This window comes from Hylobates moloch, unplaced genomic scaffold, assembly GCF_009828535.3.
Source record: "Hylobates moloch isolate HMO894 unplaced genomic scaffold, HMol_V3 SCAFFOLD_3, whole genome shotgun sequence".
Classification (NCBI taxonomy): domain Eukaryota; kingdom Metazoa; phylum Chordata; class Mammalia; order Primates; family Hylobatidae; genus Hylobates; species Hylobates moloch.
In genome coordinates, this window is record NW_026652278.1 from 65,280,284 (window position 1) to 65,299,810 (window position 19,527).

Consider the following 19,527-nt stretch of genomic DNA (forward strand, 5'->3'; position numbering starts at 1 on the left):
AGGACCTCAGAGGTGAGCTGGTGCATTGGTTCTCAGGTGGGGCTCCACAGAACCCAGTGCTCCTTGGAGGCCCAAGGCAGGAAAGGTGGGGACCAAGCTGTTGAAGTTCCCAGGCACTTGCCCACTCCAGCCAGGACAGCTCCCCTTGCATCTCTTTTATATATTAGAGCATAATTTTTTTTTTTTTTTGAGACAGAGTCTCACTCTGTCACCCAGGCTGGAGTGCAGTGGCATGGTCTTGGCTCACTGCAACCTCTGCCTCCTGGGTTCATGATTTTCCTGCCTCAGCCTCCTAAGTAGCTAGGATTACAGATGTGCACCATCACACCTGGCTAATTTTTGTATTTTTAGTAGAGACAGAGTTTCACCATGTTGGCCAGGCTGGTCTCGAACTCCTGACCTCAAGTGATCCTCCCGCCTCGGCCTCCCAAAGTGCTGGGATTACAGGCGTGAGCCACCACGCCTGGCCTCCTACAAATTTTTGTTCAAGCAAAAAGGGAGCCCTAAAAGGTCTACTGGTTTGCCTACAGGCCACAGCTAGTCACAGCCAAACTGGAGGCTCCCTCCCTGTGGTCTACCACACCTTCCATTCTACCACCTTGATGCCCCCTTGAGCTTTGGCAGGTTTCACCCACAGAGGGGATGGTGTGGTGTGGCCAGTGGCTGGTTACACCCACAGAGAGGATGGTGTGGTGTGGTGTGGTGTGGCCAGTGGTAGCCCTTAGCTGAAGCAGCTGATACAACGTGCCGGGGCCCAGGAGCTACAGGGGACCCACACATGCATAACCAGGGAGCAACACTGTCAACAGCACAGAACACAGAACTGCAGCAAAAGACCCAAGCCACTTTTCCCCACAGTGCAGCCACTGCCTGAGGACTGACAGCAGGGCCAGGCGCGGTGGTTCACAACTGTAATCCCAGCAGTTTGGGAGGCTGAGGCAGGCGGATCACTTGAGGTCAGGAGTTGGAAACCAGTCTGGCCAACATGCCGAAAACCCATCTCTACTAAAAATACAAAAATTAGTGGGGCACAGTGGTGGGCGCCTGTAATCCCAGCTACTTGGGAGGCTGAGGCAGAAGAATCGCTTGAACCAGGGAGGCAGAAGTTGCAGTGAGCCAAGATCGCACCACTGCACTCCAGCCTGGGCGACAGAGCCAGACTCTCTAAAAAAAAAAAAAAAAAAAAAAAAGGAAAGAAAAAAAAGAGAAAAAAGGACAGACAGCAAGAAAAACTGGGTAGGGAGGTGCAGGCAGAGGAAGGGATGGAGGAAGAGGGGTTCCAGAGCAGTCTTGTTGTTCCAGCTTTGAGAGCAGACAACTGGCCCCACTGATGTACTCAGTTGCCCAGCAAACATGGATGTCTCTGGAAGCCCCTGGTGGATCAGGCTCACCAAGGCATACAGCCCACCTGCTGTCTGGTACTGGAACATTCACCCTAGCCCCTAAGGGTGCTCCTACACACCTCTACTCGCATTTGGAAATCTCATCTTGGCTCAGACAAAGCCAGTGCCCTGCTCAGAGAAGTAAAGAAGGTGCTGCTTATAACAATAAACTGCATTACTAATTTGGATCTGTTAGATTTGCGGAAAACAAGATAGTTTACCCACTGTTATACTTGATAAAGAACTTATTTAAATTAAAAGAAAATCTTGGTCAAGCTGGTCTCAGTGGCTCATGCCTATAATCTCAGCACTTTGGGAGGCTAAGGTGGGAGGACAATTTGAACTTAGGATGTCAAGGCTGCAGTGAGCTATGATTGGGCCACTGCACTCCAGCCTGGGTGACAGAGACTCTGTCTAAAAAAAAAAAAAAAAAAAGAAAGAAAGAAACAAAAAAAAAAGAGAATATTGGTTTAAAGAAACCAGACTACTTCGTCTTTTTATGAAGGCCATCAGCATGTTAAATAAAGTTTATTCTTTCTCCCCAAAAGCAATTCATTCAATAAGGGCACGTGCTAAGGGGTTTTTCTTTCTTTCCTCTCCTCCCTTCTGAGATCCCAGTATAATTTTAAATATTGTTTATGGAAATCCCGCTGTTCCTATTTGTCAAGCCTCAAAGAACAAAAAGACAAGAAGAGACCAGGCTGGACCCAGTGAGGGTGTTTTTGTTTTGTTTTCTGTGAATGAATAGATTCAGGAAGGCAGACTGGTTCATTTTCTGGTTGGCTTTCTTTAGGAATGCGTTGCTAACTCAGATTCAAAGAAAACTGAAATTATTTTTATTCATTTCTCATCCAAGTACCACAGGTGGCCAAACATACTTATATTAGAAAATAGCGTAAGGCTAATAATAAAGAAACAAGCTACATTATAGATCAACAACTTCTGCTTTTCTCTTTTTTAAAACAACCATAGCTCAGGTTCAACAGAGACAACAAAACATGTTAAAATGTCTTAGTATCCTGCAGTAGCAGCAGATATCCTAAATCTATCCTTTAAACCCCCCTACCCCTTGTCCCAAGCTCCTCTAGAGTGACCACACATGCTCTGCCTCTGAATGACAATGTGCCGGCAGTTGAACTTCCCGCTCCACGATGTGACTTGAAATACTTTTTTAAAAGGGAATGATTTGTTATTCAATAGTATAATTTAAATAGATTGGATTAATGCTTGGTTCTAACATTCATGGTTGGTTAATTTGGTTAATTTGATCTGCGTGTCATTTTGATGAAATTGCATTTGATATAGCCCTTTACGTTATAAATTGTTAATGTGCTTTAACATATGTGACGATAAAATTATTGACTATTCTCATTCACTTAAAGGTGGCCTTGAAAGAAAATGGTTTGGAAAGTATTATACTATAATGATTTGCCCTTGGAGTTCATAAATGGAAGTGTAATAGAGCCAGTGATTTAGCTTGTATTACTGAAAATGGTTTTTACAGCTACAAAATAATGCTAACAAACTATTATTATTTTAATACAATACTTAGGGTAACACACCAAAATACAGTCAAACTCTATTAGGTGGGAAGCTAAGATTTTTTTCATACCCTTTAAAATATATTTCAATGTATAGTTAATATATTTATATTGAATCCCCTCATTTCCTACCTAGTTTTGTTTTATTTCCTCTCAATGTATTCTCCCAAAGGATTATTTTGAACTGACAAAGATGCTTCATTGCAGTGTCTCCATCACTTTTCATAAATATTTACAATATAAAATGTTCTGAAGCACAATACCACAGATTAGGGAAATATCATAGGGGATAAGAATGAATAAATTGAATAAATTTCAGCAATTTTAAAACAGTACACGAGTCCATTAGGGATGACACTGTGAATTTCATGTTCATGAAAACAATGTTTAAAGTTTTTTTAAAATTTCAATTCCATCATTAAAAGCTCTAAAATCTCTTATTTCTGGATTTAAAATAATGTATGGTGAAAGTGTTTTGATTTGCATACTTCTGAAGAGAATGATCTCGAAAGAGTGCTTTAAAATAAGCTGTCTTGTGATTCTAGATCCTTTGTCAAGGTGATTCATCGCTGTGACCGAACCCCACCTGTGACACCCTGGCCTATAATTATAGCTCCCAATCCTCAAATTACTGACTGCTGTCTCTTTTTCAAAGCCTCGTTGTAGAAGCTTGACTGTAGAAAAAAATGGTCATTTAAGTCAGGATGCTGTTGTATGTTCTCACCCATAAGTGGAAGCTAAACTATGAGGGTACAAAGGCATCAGAATGACATAATAGACTTTGGGTACTCAGGGGAAAGGTGGGAAGGGGGTGAGGGATAAAAGACTACAAATCAGGTTCAGTGCACCAAAATCTCACAAATCACCACTAAAGAACTTACTCATGTAACCAAATACCACCAATAAAAAATTTAACAAAAACAAAATCAATCAATCAATCAATCAATCAATCAATCAATCAGAACGCTGGAGGTGTCAATGGCCCACCTTGCTGGCTGGCAGAGGGTTTGTTGCAGCCCTCCACAGTTTACAAAAAAAATAAAAATGTGGAGAAGTTGAGGTGTAAAATATGGCTCACTGTGTAACAGCTCCTTATACTTGATAAAGAAATTATTTGAATAAAAAGAAAATATTGGTCTAAGGAAACCAGACTATTTTGTCTTTTGATGAAGGCCATCAGGGTGTTAAATAAAGTTTCCTGTTTCTCACCAAAAGCAACTCATTCAATAAGGGCACATGCTAAGGGGTTTCCTTTCTTTCCTCTCCTCCCATCTGGGATCACAGTATAATTTTAAATATTGTTTATGGGAACCTCATATGCTGCAATTGTGCAAATACAGACACACTGAGTTGGATTCTATTCTATTAAGGAGTCGTTATCGTCTCTTGATACAAAATTTTATATTCTTCAATTATCTCAAGACCGGTTAGTTTTCAGGGACTCACCTGGTGATGAAGGTGATCTCAATTTTTTAACATGACATTATTACTCAATTATAAAACAGTTGAGCTGTTTCTCCTCAGCAGCATACTCATTTCTAGGCTGATCCACAAATGAGGTTTGTTAAAATGTTAAAGTAAAATGACATTTTCAGTTTCCAGTTCAAAATGATGGACTGAGCACATGTGCTTTCCTTCAAACCCCTCCTCTCCAGAGCCACAGAAATAATGGTAAAGAAGTACAAATAAAATAAACAATAACAAAGGGGTAGGAGCTGGTGTGGTTAGTCAACAGCAGATGGGAGATTTCAAGAAATTTCCAGAAGACTGAAAGTGCATAAGAACATATGCACATCACAGGGGAAGCCACAACTGAGAGTAAAAGCAAGAGGGAACTGTGGCGAAGGTGAGGAGGGTGATAAGCGGGGACTCATTGAAGGTCTGTTTCCAGGACAGCTCGGTGAATTGTCCTTTCTCCCTCCTTTACTACTAGAAGAGTTTCCAGCAATTTGGTGTTTAGCCCTTAAGCTAACAATCTGAGAGTTCTTCTCTAAAGCAATCAAACAACTACAAGAGGCTGGGCATGGTGGCTCATGCCTGTAATCCCAGTATTTTGGGAGGCCGAGGCAGGCAGATCACCGAGGTCAGGAGTTCGAGACCAGCCTGTCTAACGTGGTGAAACCCTGTCTCTACTAAAAATACAAAAATTAGCCAGGTGTGGTGGCAGGCTCCTGTAATCCCAGCTACTCAGGAGGCTGAGGCAGGGAGAATTGTTTGAACCTGGGGGACGGAGGTTGCAATGAGCCAAGATTGTGCCACTGCACTCCAACCTGGGTGACAGAACAAGACTCCATCTCAAAAAAAATTTAAAAACTACAAGGCACACGTAGAATTTCTAGGATAAATATCACACCACAAAATAAAGCTCCCCGCTCATTCTGGCATTTGGGGATTCTCAGTTCCTAACTGGACACCCTAAAGCCATGCCTACTGATGTGCTTTGGCTGTGTCCTCATCCACATCTCAACTTGAATTGTGTCTCCCAGAATTCCCACATGTTGTGGGAGGGACCTGGGGGAGGTAATTGAATCATGGGGGCTGGACTTTCCTGTGCCATTCTGCTGATAGTGAATAAGTCTCACGAGATCTGATGGGTTTATCAGGGGTTTCTGCTTTTCCTTCTTCCTCATTTTTCTCTTGCCGCTGCCATGTAAGAAGTGCCTTTTGCCTCCCGCCCTGATTCTGAGGCCTCTCCAGCTATGTGGAACTGTAAGTCTAATGAAACCGCTTTTTGTTCCCAGTTTTGCATGTGTCTTTATCAGCAGTGTGAAAATGAACTAATACAACTAGCTCCTAACTGGACACCTAAAGCCATGCCTGCTAATTAGCATGCCCTGCACACACACACCCAGAGATCCCAAACGGGAAGCATGCCCACCAAACAATGGTTGAAGAATTGAAGAAAGCTCTTCTATCTGCCTATAATCATCAACCTTGTCCTTCATTCTTTTTTTTTTTTTTTTTTTTTTTTTTTTTTGAGACAGAGTCTCACTTTCTCGCCCAGGCTGGAGTGCTTGAAAAAGGATCGTTGCAGTGGCAGGACCTTGGCTCACTGCAACCTCTACCTCCCAGGTTCAAGTGATTCTCCTGCCTCAGCCTCCCAAGTAGCTGGGATTACAGGCACACACCACCATGCTCAGCTAATTTTTGTATTTTTAGTAGAGGTAGGGTTTTGCTATGTTGGCCAGGCTGGTCTTGAACTCCTGACCTTAAGTGATCTGCCCACCTCGGCCTCCCAAAGTGCTGGGATTACAGGCGTAAGCCACCGTGCCCAGCCTTGTCCTTCATTCTTAAATACAAACGCATAGCCAAAGATCACCAGACATTTAAGAAAAGCCTACATGAAAGATGAAAATCAATCAATAAATAAATAGAACAACTGCCTGATAAAATAATTGAGAGGACAGAAGATAAATTTAACACATTCTAATTAGTTTCAGAAAGATTTGAAGACATGGTGCATTCATAAAAGTACAGGATGCTATAAAAAAGGAATAATCTGAGAACAAAAAGAGCTCTTGGAAATTAAAAATATGATTACCAAAATTAGATAAAGACTGAAGAAAAAATAGAAGAAAAAAGATAAGAGACTTGGACTATTAATCTAGGAGATCCATTACCTGGTTTACAGGAATCTCAGTAAGAGACAAAGAAAGGGGGTATTGGGAGAAATAAAGAAATTGGCAGTGGGTCGAGGGGGGAGGGATAATCAAAGACATAATAGAAAAAAAAATTCCATGTTATAAAAGTCTAAGTTTTCAGGTTGAATCAACTTATTGCCAAATGCTGAGCAGGGTTCAATGACTTCAAAATATTGAAGCAAAATGATTTTGACACTAAAAATGATAATACTCTACTAAATGATAACATAAAGATCTTTCAAGTAAGATAGTTCTGTTTCTGTAAGAAAACAAAGTTTAGGCCAGATGTGGTGGCTTATGCCTTTAATGCCAGCACTTTGGGAGGCTGAGATGGGAGGATCACTTGAAGCCAAGAGTTCACAGGCAGGGGGATCACTTGAGGCCAGGAGTTCAAGACCAGCCTGGGCAACATAGTGAGACCCCATCTCTACAAAAAAATTAGCTGGGTGTGGTGTACACCTATAGTCCTAGCTATTCAGGAGGCTGAGGTAGAGGATTGCTTGAGCCCAGGAGGTCAAAGCTGCAGTGAGCCATGATTATACTACTGCACTCCAGCCTGGGTGACAGAGCAAGACTGTCTCAAAAAAAGAAAGAAAGAAAACAAAGTTTACTTCCCTGTCCTGTTTCTGAAGAGTTACGTCAGGTGGATACTAACAAAACAAGGGAGAAAACCAAGAAAGAGGAAGTCATAGGGCCAAGGATGAACAGAGAAGATAGGTCCCAGAAAGACCAGTCCCAGGAAGACCGCTGGCTAAAACAACTCCATTCCAAACTGGAGCTGGAGGTCAGAGGGCTTTGAAAATAACCCCTCTGCAAAGGGTTCTCTGGGAAAAACAGGGTCTCTACAAAGAACAATGTGATTGAGAAGCTGAGTGATTTTGAGGACATGGTAAAGGAACATCTTTTGTCAACACAGAAAAATACAGTCCACGTTCCTATTTGTGGATCCTATATTTGTGAATTTGCCTACATGCTAAAATGTATTTGGAGCCCCCAAATCAATACTTGCGGCACTTTCATTGTCATTCTAAAACATGCATGTACACAGAGCAGCAAAACATCTTAGTCGCCACAAGCACACCTTCCCAGCTGAGGTTGCACCAGGTGACTGCCTTCTTGTTTCAGCTCACACTGCAATCAAGTGCCCTTTCCATGCCCTATTTAGTGCCGTGTTTTTCACATGTTTGTGCTTTTTGTTGGTGATTTTGCTGTTTAGAATGGCCCCCAGGTGTAGTGCTGAAATGATGTCTAGCATTCCTAAGTGCAAGAAGTCCATGATGTGCAAGCTTCCTTCAGGCACGTGTTACAGTGCTGTCGGCCGGAAGCTCAATGTTAATGAGTCAACAATATCTATTAAACAAGGTGTCTTTGAACACAAACATACATAAAACAAGATGAAGTATTGATTAGTTGATGAAATGTTGTGACCAGACGCTTGTAGGAGCCTAACCCTGTATTTCCCCTAAGCGCAGTTTTTCAGTTTTTGCTAATTCTGTGTTTCTGACTACTTTATAGAACATAACTACCCCACATATTGAGAATCAACTATAATTAATAAATTCAGGGTTAGAGAGGAGCTATACAAGAAAGACATGGTCCAAATGTGAAGCCACGGAAAATGTGGAATGGTTTTGAACATCAGGTTTTCAGAAAAAAAAAAAAAGAAAAATTCTTCTTGACATGAGGACTCAAGGATTCCGATGCTGGACCACAGAGAAGAAACTGTGATGCTAGCATCACACTTGATTCTGCAGAAAATATTTACAAATGTGATGAGCACTATACTCAGTTCTGCAGGGAACAATATTTAGAAAGTCTTAACCATGTAAATGGAGTTTAACTTTCAAAATAAATCTAGAGTCAAAATGTGAATGATTTTATTGTGATTATAGAATAAAATATATATGTTATGAACTAAGACAATAGCAAGTATAGAAGACAGAGGTAGAGCTTAGGGAGGTGATGTAGGGAGGAGAGGACCAGGGAAAGATTAGGGCGCTCATATCCTCATCTCATATGATGATGACATGAGAGATAATCCCCAAAGTTGATGAAGTCAGAAACAGAGATTGGAGTGTACGGTATTACTTCAAGTTTCCAAGGCAATCAGTGGGGAAGTAAAACTGAAAAAATAACTGTCAACAATTGAAAAGGGAGGAGGAAGGTGGGTTAAGGCCTCATCCTTCTTCGGCACAGGTAGAGACTGTCTAAAAATGAAAATACATCAAGAAGTGGAGGTATAAGCATGAGAGTTTTGGAGTTAGCCACCAGAACTGAAATTAACCCTTGTCACTTGTACTTGTCTCTTTCAATGAGACCAGTGAGTGAGAAACTGTTGCTCTTCATTTTATACATTTTGGTTTCTTTTTGCTATTTTTTTTTTTTTTTACTTTGTGCAAATATTCCTCAGATTTAAAGATAAACTCAAAATATTTAAATAATTTCTTTAACTTTCTTGTTTTCCTTGCTTTAGGGTAACCTTGAGCAAGTCAAAAGTATAGGTTTAAGCTTGTTGGTGGTGGGCCCTAGCATAGAAATTCCCTCACTTTCTCAGAGTTCTTAATGTCTCCAGCATGTTCTTGATACCACTAGGGCAGAGGAAATGCCTGCCTGTTCCATTTATGAAGTGTTGAGCCCAAACAACTTAATAAGTTTTCGTGTTCTAACATTGTACTAGCCATTTGGGAAAATAATACACATGAATTAAAAGGAAAAAGTATTCTTATTCTGTTCTTAAATAACCACAATGAATTACAAATAGGATGCGTACATCTGTTGGGCACTGCACAGGTACCCAGACCTTGGAGTCAGATTGGACACTGCCACCCTCATTTTCTGTTCTGTATTGACTTTCACCCAACACTTGCTTTTAATCACAGCAACAGCCAAAAACCCAGCTTTGCAAGAAAAAAATGGCACCATCTAAAGGAACATAGTGCACCCTACTGTTGAAACTGAACCATCGGGAGCTGGTAGTGGTGGGGTCTCACAGAGGCCAACTATGGCTGTATTCAAGGGAAAGCTTAAACCTTCCTGCAGTGCTTCTGTGGGTTTGTTGATTGCCCCAGTGTACCCTGGTGCACAGTTTGGGAACCATAGCTCTGACATCTATTTGAAACTTCATTTTGGTCTGTCAGGCAACTTCACTGGAAAATATTGGAGGACAAGGGTCATATAAATTTAACAACATCTAATGTAGTTTCTTGTTCAATAATAAATGCTCCATAAATACTGTCTTACATTGAATCTATGATGGTATCGATTGCAAGAGGCATACCAACTTCTAGAGACAGTAAAATGTTAAAAAATAAAAGTGCATCATAAAATCAGTGAAATACGGTAGTTATTTGAATAGTCTGGTGTGAGTTTATTGCCCGTGTCTGAGTCAATGCTGCAACTTCATATTTACCCGGTGTTATATATAAAATCTAACCTGTCGGTGTTGTTATGGGCTTAAAAGCCAAACCTAGAAATAAATCCTGAAACAACAGAGTCTGAATACGCCCTCTTCCCCAGCACACACAAGACCAATGATGTGCTTCCACTTGCTGTGCTCCTGGGGGTTGGGGGAAACAAGCCAGGAGCCCTACATTCTCCCTCTTCTTCTCTGAGTCTGGAGTTTTACCTCCCTGTTTCTCACCGTTAACATGCTTGAAATGCTCTGATCCACTCTACTAATAATTATAAGACTGTATACCTTGGTCTTTCTGCTATGAAAGGACAGGTACATTGCAGATCCAGGGTTTGTCTGGTTTCCTCTATATCCCACGTGTGTCTGGGAAGATGGGGCCACCTGAACAGAGCCGCATGGTCTCCAGGGATTGCCCACACGGTGTCTCTGAGGACACCAAGAGGTGCGTCCAGCCATATTCACTCTCCAAACATGTAAACTTAGTGTATCGTAGTCCTTAAGCTTTGCCTAATCAGAGTGAAATTGTCTTAGAGCAGAAATTGTTTCCTTCAGGCTAATACTTAAATGTAAACATTTAAGTATTAGCCTGAAGGAAACAAATTTTCACCTTGCAGTGGTTCTTTTTAGACAGTAGGCCTACACCGAGACTCCAATTACCAGGATATGGATAAAAACCCATTCAAGTTTTTGACTCCTGACTTCCCAAGACGGAATAGAGTTGGAGGAAAGGGTGGCCTGGGAAAGAAGGAAGTTCAGAGTTATAATTTATCATAACTCCAGGCATAATCCAGCACAGGCTTTGGGGAGAGGTGGTCTTTAGAAAGCAGGGTCTTCTCTGGAGTGGCCCCAGAGGCTCAGCACTTCCTGCCGTCGGTGGGCTCTGATAGATGTAACATGTCAGCTCCATCAGCCCCTCCTTGCTTCCCCTAGGGATTCCTGGATGTGCTCTAATTCTTACTGTCCGTGTGCAGGGACCTCACAGCCCTGAGTCCCCAGGAGGGCCTGGGAGATAGGTGCCTGGCTGCTTAAATTCCACACAAGACCTGAAAAGATGGGTTTGGCAGGCATAGAGAACTCTCCAGTCCTGCTTAAAATACATGCGTAAGTCAATCCGTCTCACACTTAGACTTCAGATGGAGCTGCATCCCCCACCCAGGGGAATTCCCTCTAAGGCCGTCACTTAGAGGGAAGTCTGGAAGCCACAGAGAGAAAACCTTGTTATAAAGTACCATGTTCGGGATGATTCTTACATTTAGGTTCTTTTTTACAATGTGCAGGTGGTATGTTTCTGTACTTGTTCCTACTTTGATTTTCCTTACTTGGCTATTTTATCTTCATGAGTGTTGGGTTTTGTTTGTTTGTTTGTTTGTTTGTTTTTTGAGACGGAGTTTCGCTGTTGTTGCCCAGGCAGGAGTGCAGTGGTACAATCTCGGCTTACTGCAACCTCCACCTCCCGGGTTCAAGTGACTCTTTTGCCTCAGCCTCCAGAGTAGCTGGGATTACAGGCACCCGCCACCACGCCCGGCTAATATTTTGTATTTTTAGTAGAGTCGGGGTTTCATCATGTTGGCCAGGCTCAAACTCCTGACCTCAGGTGATCCACCCACCTTAGCCTCTCTAAACGTAGGGATTACAGGCATGAGCCACCGCACCTTGCCTCTTCATGAGTGTTTTAGGCATCCGTCCCCTAAAGTCACTTGCTTTTCTTATACTCCTAGTCCTAAGTTCAATTTTTAGGGCAATTTGTGACTTCTCTTGGCGGCTAATAGTAGGAAAGTCCCTAAATGGCTTTATCCTGCACACCTGGTCATTCTCTGGCTGTTTTGAGGAAAGTGTGTGTGTGTGTGTGTCTGTGCGCACGTGTGTGTGTGCATGCATGTGTGTGTGAGCGCGTGCGTGTATGCGTGTGTGTGCACGTGCATGCATGTGTGTGTGTGCGTGCACACAAGGGGTGTCCCTGGCCTTGTGGTGTTTGTACTTCATGTAGCATTCTCTGGTGGAAGCATGGTAGGGAGAGATTAAGACCAGCCAGCACACACCATATTCACAGAGCACGTCCACCCTGTGATGGGCTTTTCAGGTGGTTTTCTTGACAACCAGACTTACTAATCATCCTCCAATCCCACTTACCATTAACTGAGAAAAGCACATAATTGGCTTAAGAGAGTCACTAATGCACCTTTATGAGCCTGCGTAGGCTCTTAAGTCTTTAGAACCGACTGCTTAAAGAGCCTAAGCTTCTCTACCAAAATCATTGAAAAGTGCCTTTCAGAAAAATCAGGATGTTTAAGAGCAGAACAACTGTAAAGATGTTAGCCACCTGCCCTGTTTTACAGATGAGGCCACTGAGGTCCAAACAAATAACATATGAAGCTCACATAACTACAGTCATGCATCACTTAACGAAAGGGGTACATTCTGAGAAATGCATCGTTAGGTGATTTTGTCATTGTGCAAACAGCATAGAGTGGACTTCACAAATCTAGATGGTACAGCCTCCTGCACACCTAGGCTATAATCCTATGATCTGTTGCTTCTAGGCTACAAACCTGCTCAACATGTTACCATACTGAATACTGCAGGCAATGGTAACACAGTGGTAAGTTTTTGTGTCTCTAAACTTAGAAAAGGACAGTAAAATACAGTATACAATGTAAACAGCAGTACACATGTATAGGGCACTTGCCATGAATAGAGCTTGCAGGACTAGAAGTACTCTGGGTGAGTGAGTGAGTCATTCAGTGATGAGTGAATGTGAAGGCCCGGGACATTATTGTACACTACTGTAGACTTCATACCGTACATGTAAGCTACACTACATTTAAAAGAGAATATTTTCCTTAATAATAGATTAACCTTATCCAATAATAAATTTTCCAATAAATTTTCCAATAATAAATTAACCTTAGCTTACTGTAATTTTTTTTACTTTATAAACTTTTTAAACGTTTTGACTTTTGTAATAACACTTAGCTTAAAACACAAATACATTGTACAGCTACATGTATTTTCCTTCTTTATAGCCTTACTCTATAAGCATTTTTCTATTAAAATTTTTTTAACTTTTTAAACTTTTGTTAAAAAAAAATAAGACACATACACATTAGCCTAGGCCTACACAGAGTCAGGGTCATCAATAACACTGTCTTCCACCTTCACATCTTGTCCACTGGAAAGTCTTCAGGGACAATAACACGCACGGAGCTGTCATCTGTAATAATAATGCCTCCTTCTGGAATACCTCCTGAAGAACCCGTTTAAGGCTGGTTTACAGTTAACTTTGTTTTTAATAAGTAGAAGGAGTACCAGTAACATAGTCATTTGTTATCAAGTATTATATACTATACATAATTATATGTGCTAGACTTTTATATGACTGGCAGCACAGTAGGTTTACGTCAGCGTCACCACAAGCACATGAGTAAGGCATTGTGCTGCGCCGTAGGATGTCGCTAGGTTGGCCGGGTGTGGTGGCTCACACCTGTAATCCCACCACTTTGGGAGGCTGAGGAGGATGGATCACTTGAGGTCAGGAGTTTGAGACCAGCCTGGCCAACATGGTGAAACCTCGTCTCTACTAAAAATACAAAAATTAGCCAGGCATAGTGGTGCACGCCGATAGTCCCAGCTACTTGGGAGGCTGAGGCGGGATAATCGTTTGAGCCCGGGAGGCAGAAGTTGCAATGAGCTGAGATTGCACCACTGCACTCCAGCCTGGGCGACAGAGCAAGACTCCTTCCCAAACAACAACAGCAACAACAACAACAAAAAGATGTCACTAGATCATAGGAATTTTTCAGCTCTGTTATGATCTTATGGGACCAGCGTCATATGTGCGGTTGTTGTGGGGTGCATTACTGTAGTTATGTAGAAGCGGCGCTATGTCCAGGACTTTCTGTTCCACAGTCCTGGGCTCCTTCCACTATAGCAAGAGCCACCTCCATTTAGAGCACCACAACCCAGCTAGCAAACACGTGCTATGTGAGGACAGGGACCACTTTGCAATGCTGTCTGTTTCCCCTCTTTCCTGTGACAGTGCTGACTAACAGCAGGCCCTCCATACATTTACCTAACACATAGTCGCTTGCTTCCTCAAAGAGAAAACCCCTACAAGTGGATTTATGAGAGTGAGCAGCCACAGACAGCAGCAGCACAGCAAATGTGGGAGATCTTGTTTCTTCCAGATGAGGAAACAACATGATAAAACAACATGGCAACATTGCCTGACCCTGGGCCTTGCGGTCAAAGAGATAATAGTCTAAGGCACTTCTCTCATCTTTGCTTGTACCTAACTGATGAATAGCTACATCCTTTGGTGGCAAAACTACATATAAAGTATAAAATAGGGGAGTAGTAAGTACGTATGAGCATTTTAAATAATGTATATGAAGTATATACTAAAATGCCCCAAACTTGAATCATTCACTTCGGGGACAGGTGAGAGTTGAGAAAGGGCTTTGTTGCTAATTTCAGAGCTTTTAATATAGTCTCCTTGGTCATAATGGAGTTATCAGATGCTTTAGAAAATTGAAATCTGTTCACTCTTTCACCTAGATTAAGTAAATCCCACTTTTGTATCTATTTCATATTAGCCAAGCATTCATTTAGTATCTTCTTCTGTCATATATTTAGCGACTTTCTTGGGCCCTCCTTTCCTTTGCCATCTTGCCTGTTGGTATGATGACCTAACCAGGATCAAGGGATAGAACCAATTTCAATTTGTTCCTGACTTTCTCATTTTTCATCTCCAGAGGAAACGGCCCCTGAGAACGCCATTGACCTTGGGGAAGAGAGCTTTGATATATTAACACATTTCCTAGAAAATGTCATTTTCCTTTTCTTTGCTCCTGACCATTTGTCCCTTGTAATTTGCTTTTACTTACTGAAGATTATATTCCATTTGTCGGTTACAATACTCTGTCAACCAGCAGACCAAGCCTACCCAAGATCTACTACAATTTTCTAGATTGTGGGTGGGCTTACAAAGACTGTGTCCAGGAATATGTGATTATTTTATCTTCACACAAAAGATAGCTTCCTTAAGCAACAGTAAATGTTTCTCTCTTAGTTCCTGGTGCTGAATTCACCTCTTTGTGCTGACTGTGAAGTTTCTCCCCAAGATCAACCTGGATTCCTCATTCCAAGGAACAGACGCTCAGGCCGCATTATGGCTTTTCATTTGCTATGTTTGCATACCACACATATTCAGTAAAACTGCCTCTTCTGGCCTGTTTCCATTTCTAAGAGTGCTACATTATTGCAGGATTTAGAAAAGTGTCTAAAAAATACACATCAGCTCTCAGTTATGTCTGTCAAACCTAACGGATATGGTTTGGCTGTGTCCCCACCCAAATCTCATCTTGAATTGTAGCTCCTATAATTCCCACATGTTGTGGGAGGGACCTGGTGGGAGATAATAGAATCATGGGGGTGGTTTCCCCCATACCATTCTCATGGTAGTGAATAAGTCTCACGAGATCTGATGGTTTTATAAGAGGAAACCCCTTTCACTTGGTTCTCATTCTGTCTTGTCTACTGCCATATAAGACATGCCTTTCACCTTCCACTATGATTGTGAGGCCTCCCCAGCCATGTGGAACTGTGAGTGCATTAAACCTCTTTTTCTTTATAAATTACCCAGTCTCGGATACATCTTTATTAGCAGTGTGAGAACAGACTAATACACTAACCATTATAACGGGCAAAGTCATATAAGCCAAGAGGAATTGTATTAGTTTTCTTGTTGTTGCTGGAACAAATTACCCCAAACTTAGTGTTTAAAACAATACAAATTTATTCTCTTATAGTTCAGGGGTCAGAAGTCCAAAATTAGCTTTACTGGGCTAAAGTCAAGGTATCAGCAGGACTAATTCCTTCTGATGGCTTTGAGGGGAAAATCCTTTTCCTTCTGTTCTCACATCTCTTACTGCCCACTCTGACCCCCTGCCTCTGTCTTCTAAGGCAATTACGTTAGCCCCACCCAGGTAATCCAAGATAACCTCCCCGTCTCAAGACCCTTAGCTTAATCCCATCTGCAAAGTCTCTGTCATATAAGATAACAGTCACAGATTCTGGGGATGAGGAAATGGACATCTTTGGGGATCATTGTTCAGCTCACCACAGGACCGAGACCTCCCTATTCAGTGACAGTTTTCTGTGGCCTTTCCTCTTGAGGTCAGGCTGCCTTGGTGGGGGAGGGATGTTTGTGGGTGGGCTTGCCCATGCCCTTCAGAGACCCCATGCCTGACTCCATGCCTCCTGCACCTGCAGTAGCAGCCAGGTTTCAGCTGCCTCCCCAGGACAGTAAGAGGTGTCACAGTGGTGCCCAAGGGCCATGCCACTGTGCCCAAGATGTTTGCCAACTACCTTTCCTCAACTCTGTCTTCTTTCCTTTTTTCCTTTTCAGCATTGTGTTAGTGCCAGGAGGCCACTGTGTCAGCAAGCTGAGAGGGAAACTGAAGCAAGATGTCAGGCCGGAGCGGGAAGAAGAAAATGTCCAAGCTGTCCCGTTCAGCCAGGGCAGGTGTCATCTTTCCAGTGGGGAGGCTGATGCGTTATCTGAAGAAAGGGACGTTCAAGTACCGGATCAGCGTGGGCGCCCCTGTCTACATGGCAGCAGTCATTGAGTACCTGGCAGGTAATGAGGACACGCAAAGGAGACTGCCTGCTCCCAGGTCCCCACCCTCCCCTGGGTCCCCCTCGCAGGCTGGGGAGGGATGCTCCAAATTGCCTTTTGGCTGGCTCAAGGCTACTGTGGGTGGTGACAGGGTTGCAACTGGCCTGCTTGGCTAAAATCAACTTCTGCAGACTTTAGGGGAGAGAAAAAGGTATAGGAAGGACAGGTGATCAGCATGGAAGGCAGAGAACCCACAATCAAGTAAGTGGCCCTCCTAGACCAGTCCTGCAAAAGATGTGTCTTGCTTTAAGCAAATGCAATATATAAATAAGCTCCTGAAGAAAATAAACTGCAGGGAGAATGGGGGATTTGATACTCATTTTGTAAAAGGGAGTCTTTTTACATCAAATTGCTCATTAAACATTAGTTTTCCTGGTATATTTAAACTGGGACTCAGTGTCCATAAATAACATTTGTCTGATCATTAAAAGCATCTTTCGGGTGCTGCCATGAAGCCGATGTAATATTGTAATTTTGCTCTCCTTCACTGAGGTGATTCTCGTCTAATAGGGGTGCACAGAAAATAGTTTCACGTATTTGTTGTTAAAGTTAATTTTTTTACTGAAAGATGAGATTTTGCTGTGTGTGTTCTTTATCTTAGTAACTTTCTCTTTAGCTTTTTTGTTGTTGTTCTCTTATGTCATAGTTAAATAGAAACCAAACTTTACAATATCAGGGGTGCTTTTCAGAAATATTTACAAATAAAATATATAAATATATATATACAATAAGTGTGATTTAGTCCCTTGTTGGGTAATAGCCACGAGCAACAATGTCTCTGACTTTGCCCAAGGTTAACAAATTCCCTAGACACCAAGGTTAAGTTCCTTGGAAATTCTGCCAGATTAAAAAGCAAACCTCCCCAGACAGTCTAACACTGGGGAGGCAAGCCTCACTGCATGAAATCCTCTGGGCTGTGGCAGGGCTGGTCCTCTCTTCTGTCCCCAGATTCCTCTTTTCTGCTGGTTTTTCCTCTTTTGATGCTCAGTCCTGCCCTGCCCTCTTAGTCCCCATCGCTCACCAACCAACATTTGTTGGTGAAAGGTTTTCCTTGATCCATGCATGGAAATGTCCTCCCCCCAGAGCTTCCATCAGGCAGACCTCTGCGTCGTGAGCCTTCCTCTTATGAAATGAAAGCCTTGCTCCTGAGCTAAAAGTCCTTCCCTCCTTTAGGAGGTTGGGGAGAGCTGGAGGGCTCTGAAAAGCAGTGCTTTTCAAAGTGGGGTCATGCAGGGATCTTGTTGACAAGGGCAGGATGGCACCTGAGACTCCATTCCTCAAACTCCCAGGTGATACTGATGCGGGGACCACATGTTGAATAGCAAGATTGTAGCCAGTCTTTTAACCTCAAGCCAAAAGATGTGGGGAATGCTTGTTTAAAATGCAAGTTCCCGCCAGGCACGGTGGCTCACACCTGTAATCCCAGCACTTTGGGAAGCTGAGGCGGGTGGATCACCTGAGGTCAGGAGTTCGAGACCAGCCTGGCCAATATGGTGACACCCCATCTCTACTAATAATACAAAAATTAGCCAGGCGTGGTGGCAGCTACTGGATTCTTAAAAGCTCCCCCAAATGATTCTGATGGGCAGCCAGGTGAGGAAGGGAGTCAGCCAGATTCAGATGGGGGGAGGAGGGTGGGTAAACTACAGGAAGATAGTAAGGGAGGTAGGGAGTAAGGGGGAAGACTCCAAGCTTAAAAGAGTGTGTGGCCCTTTCTAATGTGCCAAGAGCAGAGCTTGGAAATGGGAGGAGTGAGAGATGAAATGGGGGCAGGGCAGCAGGCGCTAGACTGTGACAGGCCGGTAATCCCAGCTACTTGGGAGGCTGAGGCAGGAGAATCACTTGAACCCAGGAGTTGGAGGTTGCAGTGAGCTGAGATCACACCACTGCACTCCAGCCTAGGTGACAAAGCGAGACTCCGTCTCAAAAAATAAAGGCCAGGCGCGGTGGCTCACGCCTGTAATCCCAGCACTTGGGAGGCCGAGGCAGGCGGATCACGAGGTCAGGGGATCGAGACCATCCTAGCTAACATGGTGAAACCCCGTCTCTACTAAAAAAAAATAATAATACAAAAATAAAAATAAAAAATAAAATGCAAGTTCCTGGATACACTCTCAAAAGGTCTGATTCACTGGATCTGGAGTGAGGCCAAGGAATCTGATGGGAAAACCTCCTAGCTGAGGGAGGGAGAGAACAGACTTTGAGAAGAGTTTATGAAGCTTTAAAACAACCTGTTAGGTGTGTGTCACCCACTGGGACTGGAAGACACTGAGTAACTCCAAGATCCCACAGCTTCCAGATGGAGAACTAGGACTCCCTCAGGCCCTCGACCTCGAGCCGCGCAGTTTTGCTGCCCTACACTGCCCCAGTATTTGTGTGATGAAAATAACTAAGTACTTCCTGTGCCTCCATTTGGCAAAAGTCTAACCCAGTGCATATACAAAATTTGGCCTTTGGAATCCCTGGCATCTCTGTTGGTCTTTGGTTCAGATGTGTGAGATAAACGAAGCTTACCTCTTCCTGTTCGTTCATCCATTCAAAGAGCATTTGTTGAGCATCTCCACGTCAGCGCACACAGTAAGTCCTTAGGCAGAGTTCCCGCAATAGAATTGGGCCTTTTATATGGTGGGTTGAACATGGAGAGGATGAGCACCTGCAAGGGTGCCATTGCCAAAGTCCTCCTGCCCCTGGCCAGTCCCAGTGTCCAGACCATCCTGGGCCATGTGGAGGAGGAGAAGGTGACATTGGTCTCCTGAGGCCCAGGCCTGTCCTCTGTGTCCTTTCCCTCCCTTCTTTGTGCCCTTTCTCTCCCCCAAAGGCAGGCAGGCACTGAGAGAGTGCAGGCTCAGATGTCGGTTCCAATCAGGATGACTCA

General features: G+C 43.1%; 2 protein-coding genes across 2 annotated transcripts in view; one reads left to right on the forward strand and one right to left on the reverse strand.

Moving 5' to 3' along the window:
* LOC116480734 (DNA replication ATP-dependent helicase/nuclease DNA2-like) overlaps positions 1 to 19,527 on the reverse strand; it is a 218,767-nt gene that overhangs the window by 38,287 nt on the left and 160,953 nt on the right. The window lies entirely within an intron of this gene.
* LOC116458942 (core histone macro-H2A.2) overlaps positions 1 to 19,527 on the forward strand; it is a 60,753-nt gene that overhangs the window by 6,557 nt on the left and 34,669 nt on the right. Inside the window, exon 2 of the mRNA XM_032139085.2 lies at positions 16,383 to 16,613. Coding sequence (XP_031994976.1) covers positions 16,442 to 16,613 — 172 coding nt within the window. The 5' untranslated portion in view covers positions 16,383 to 16,441. The remainder of the gene's footprint in view (positions 1 to 16,382; positions 16,614 to 19,527) is intronic.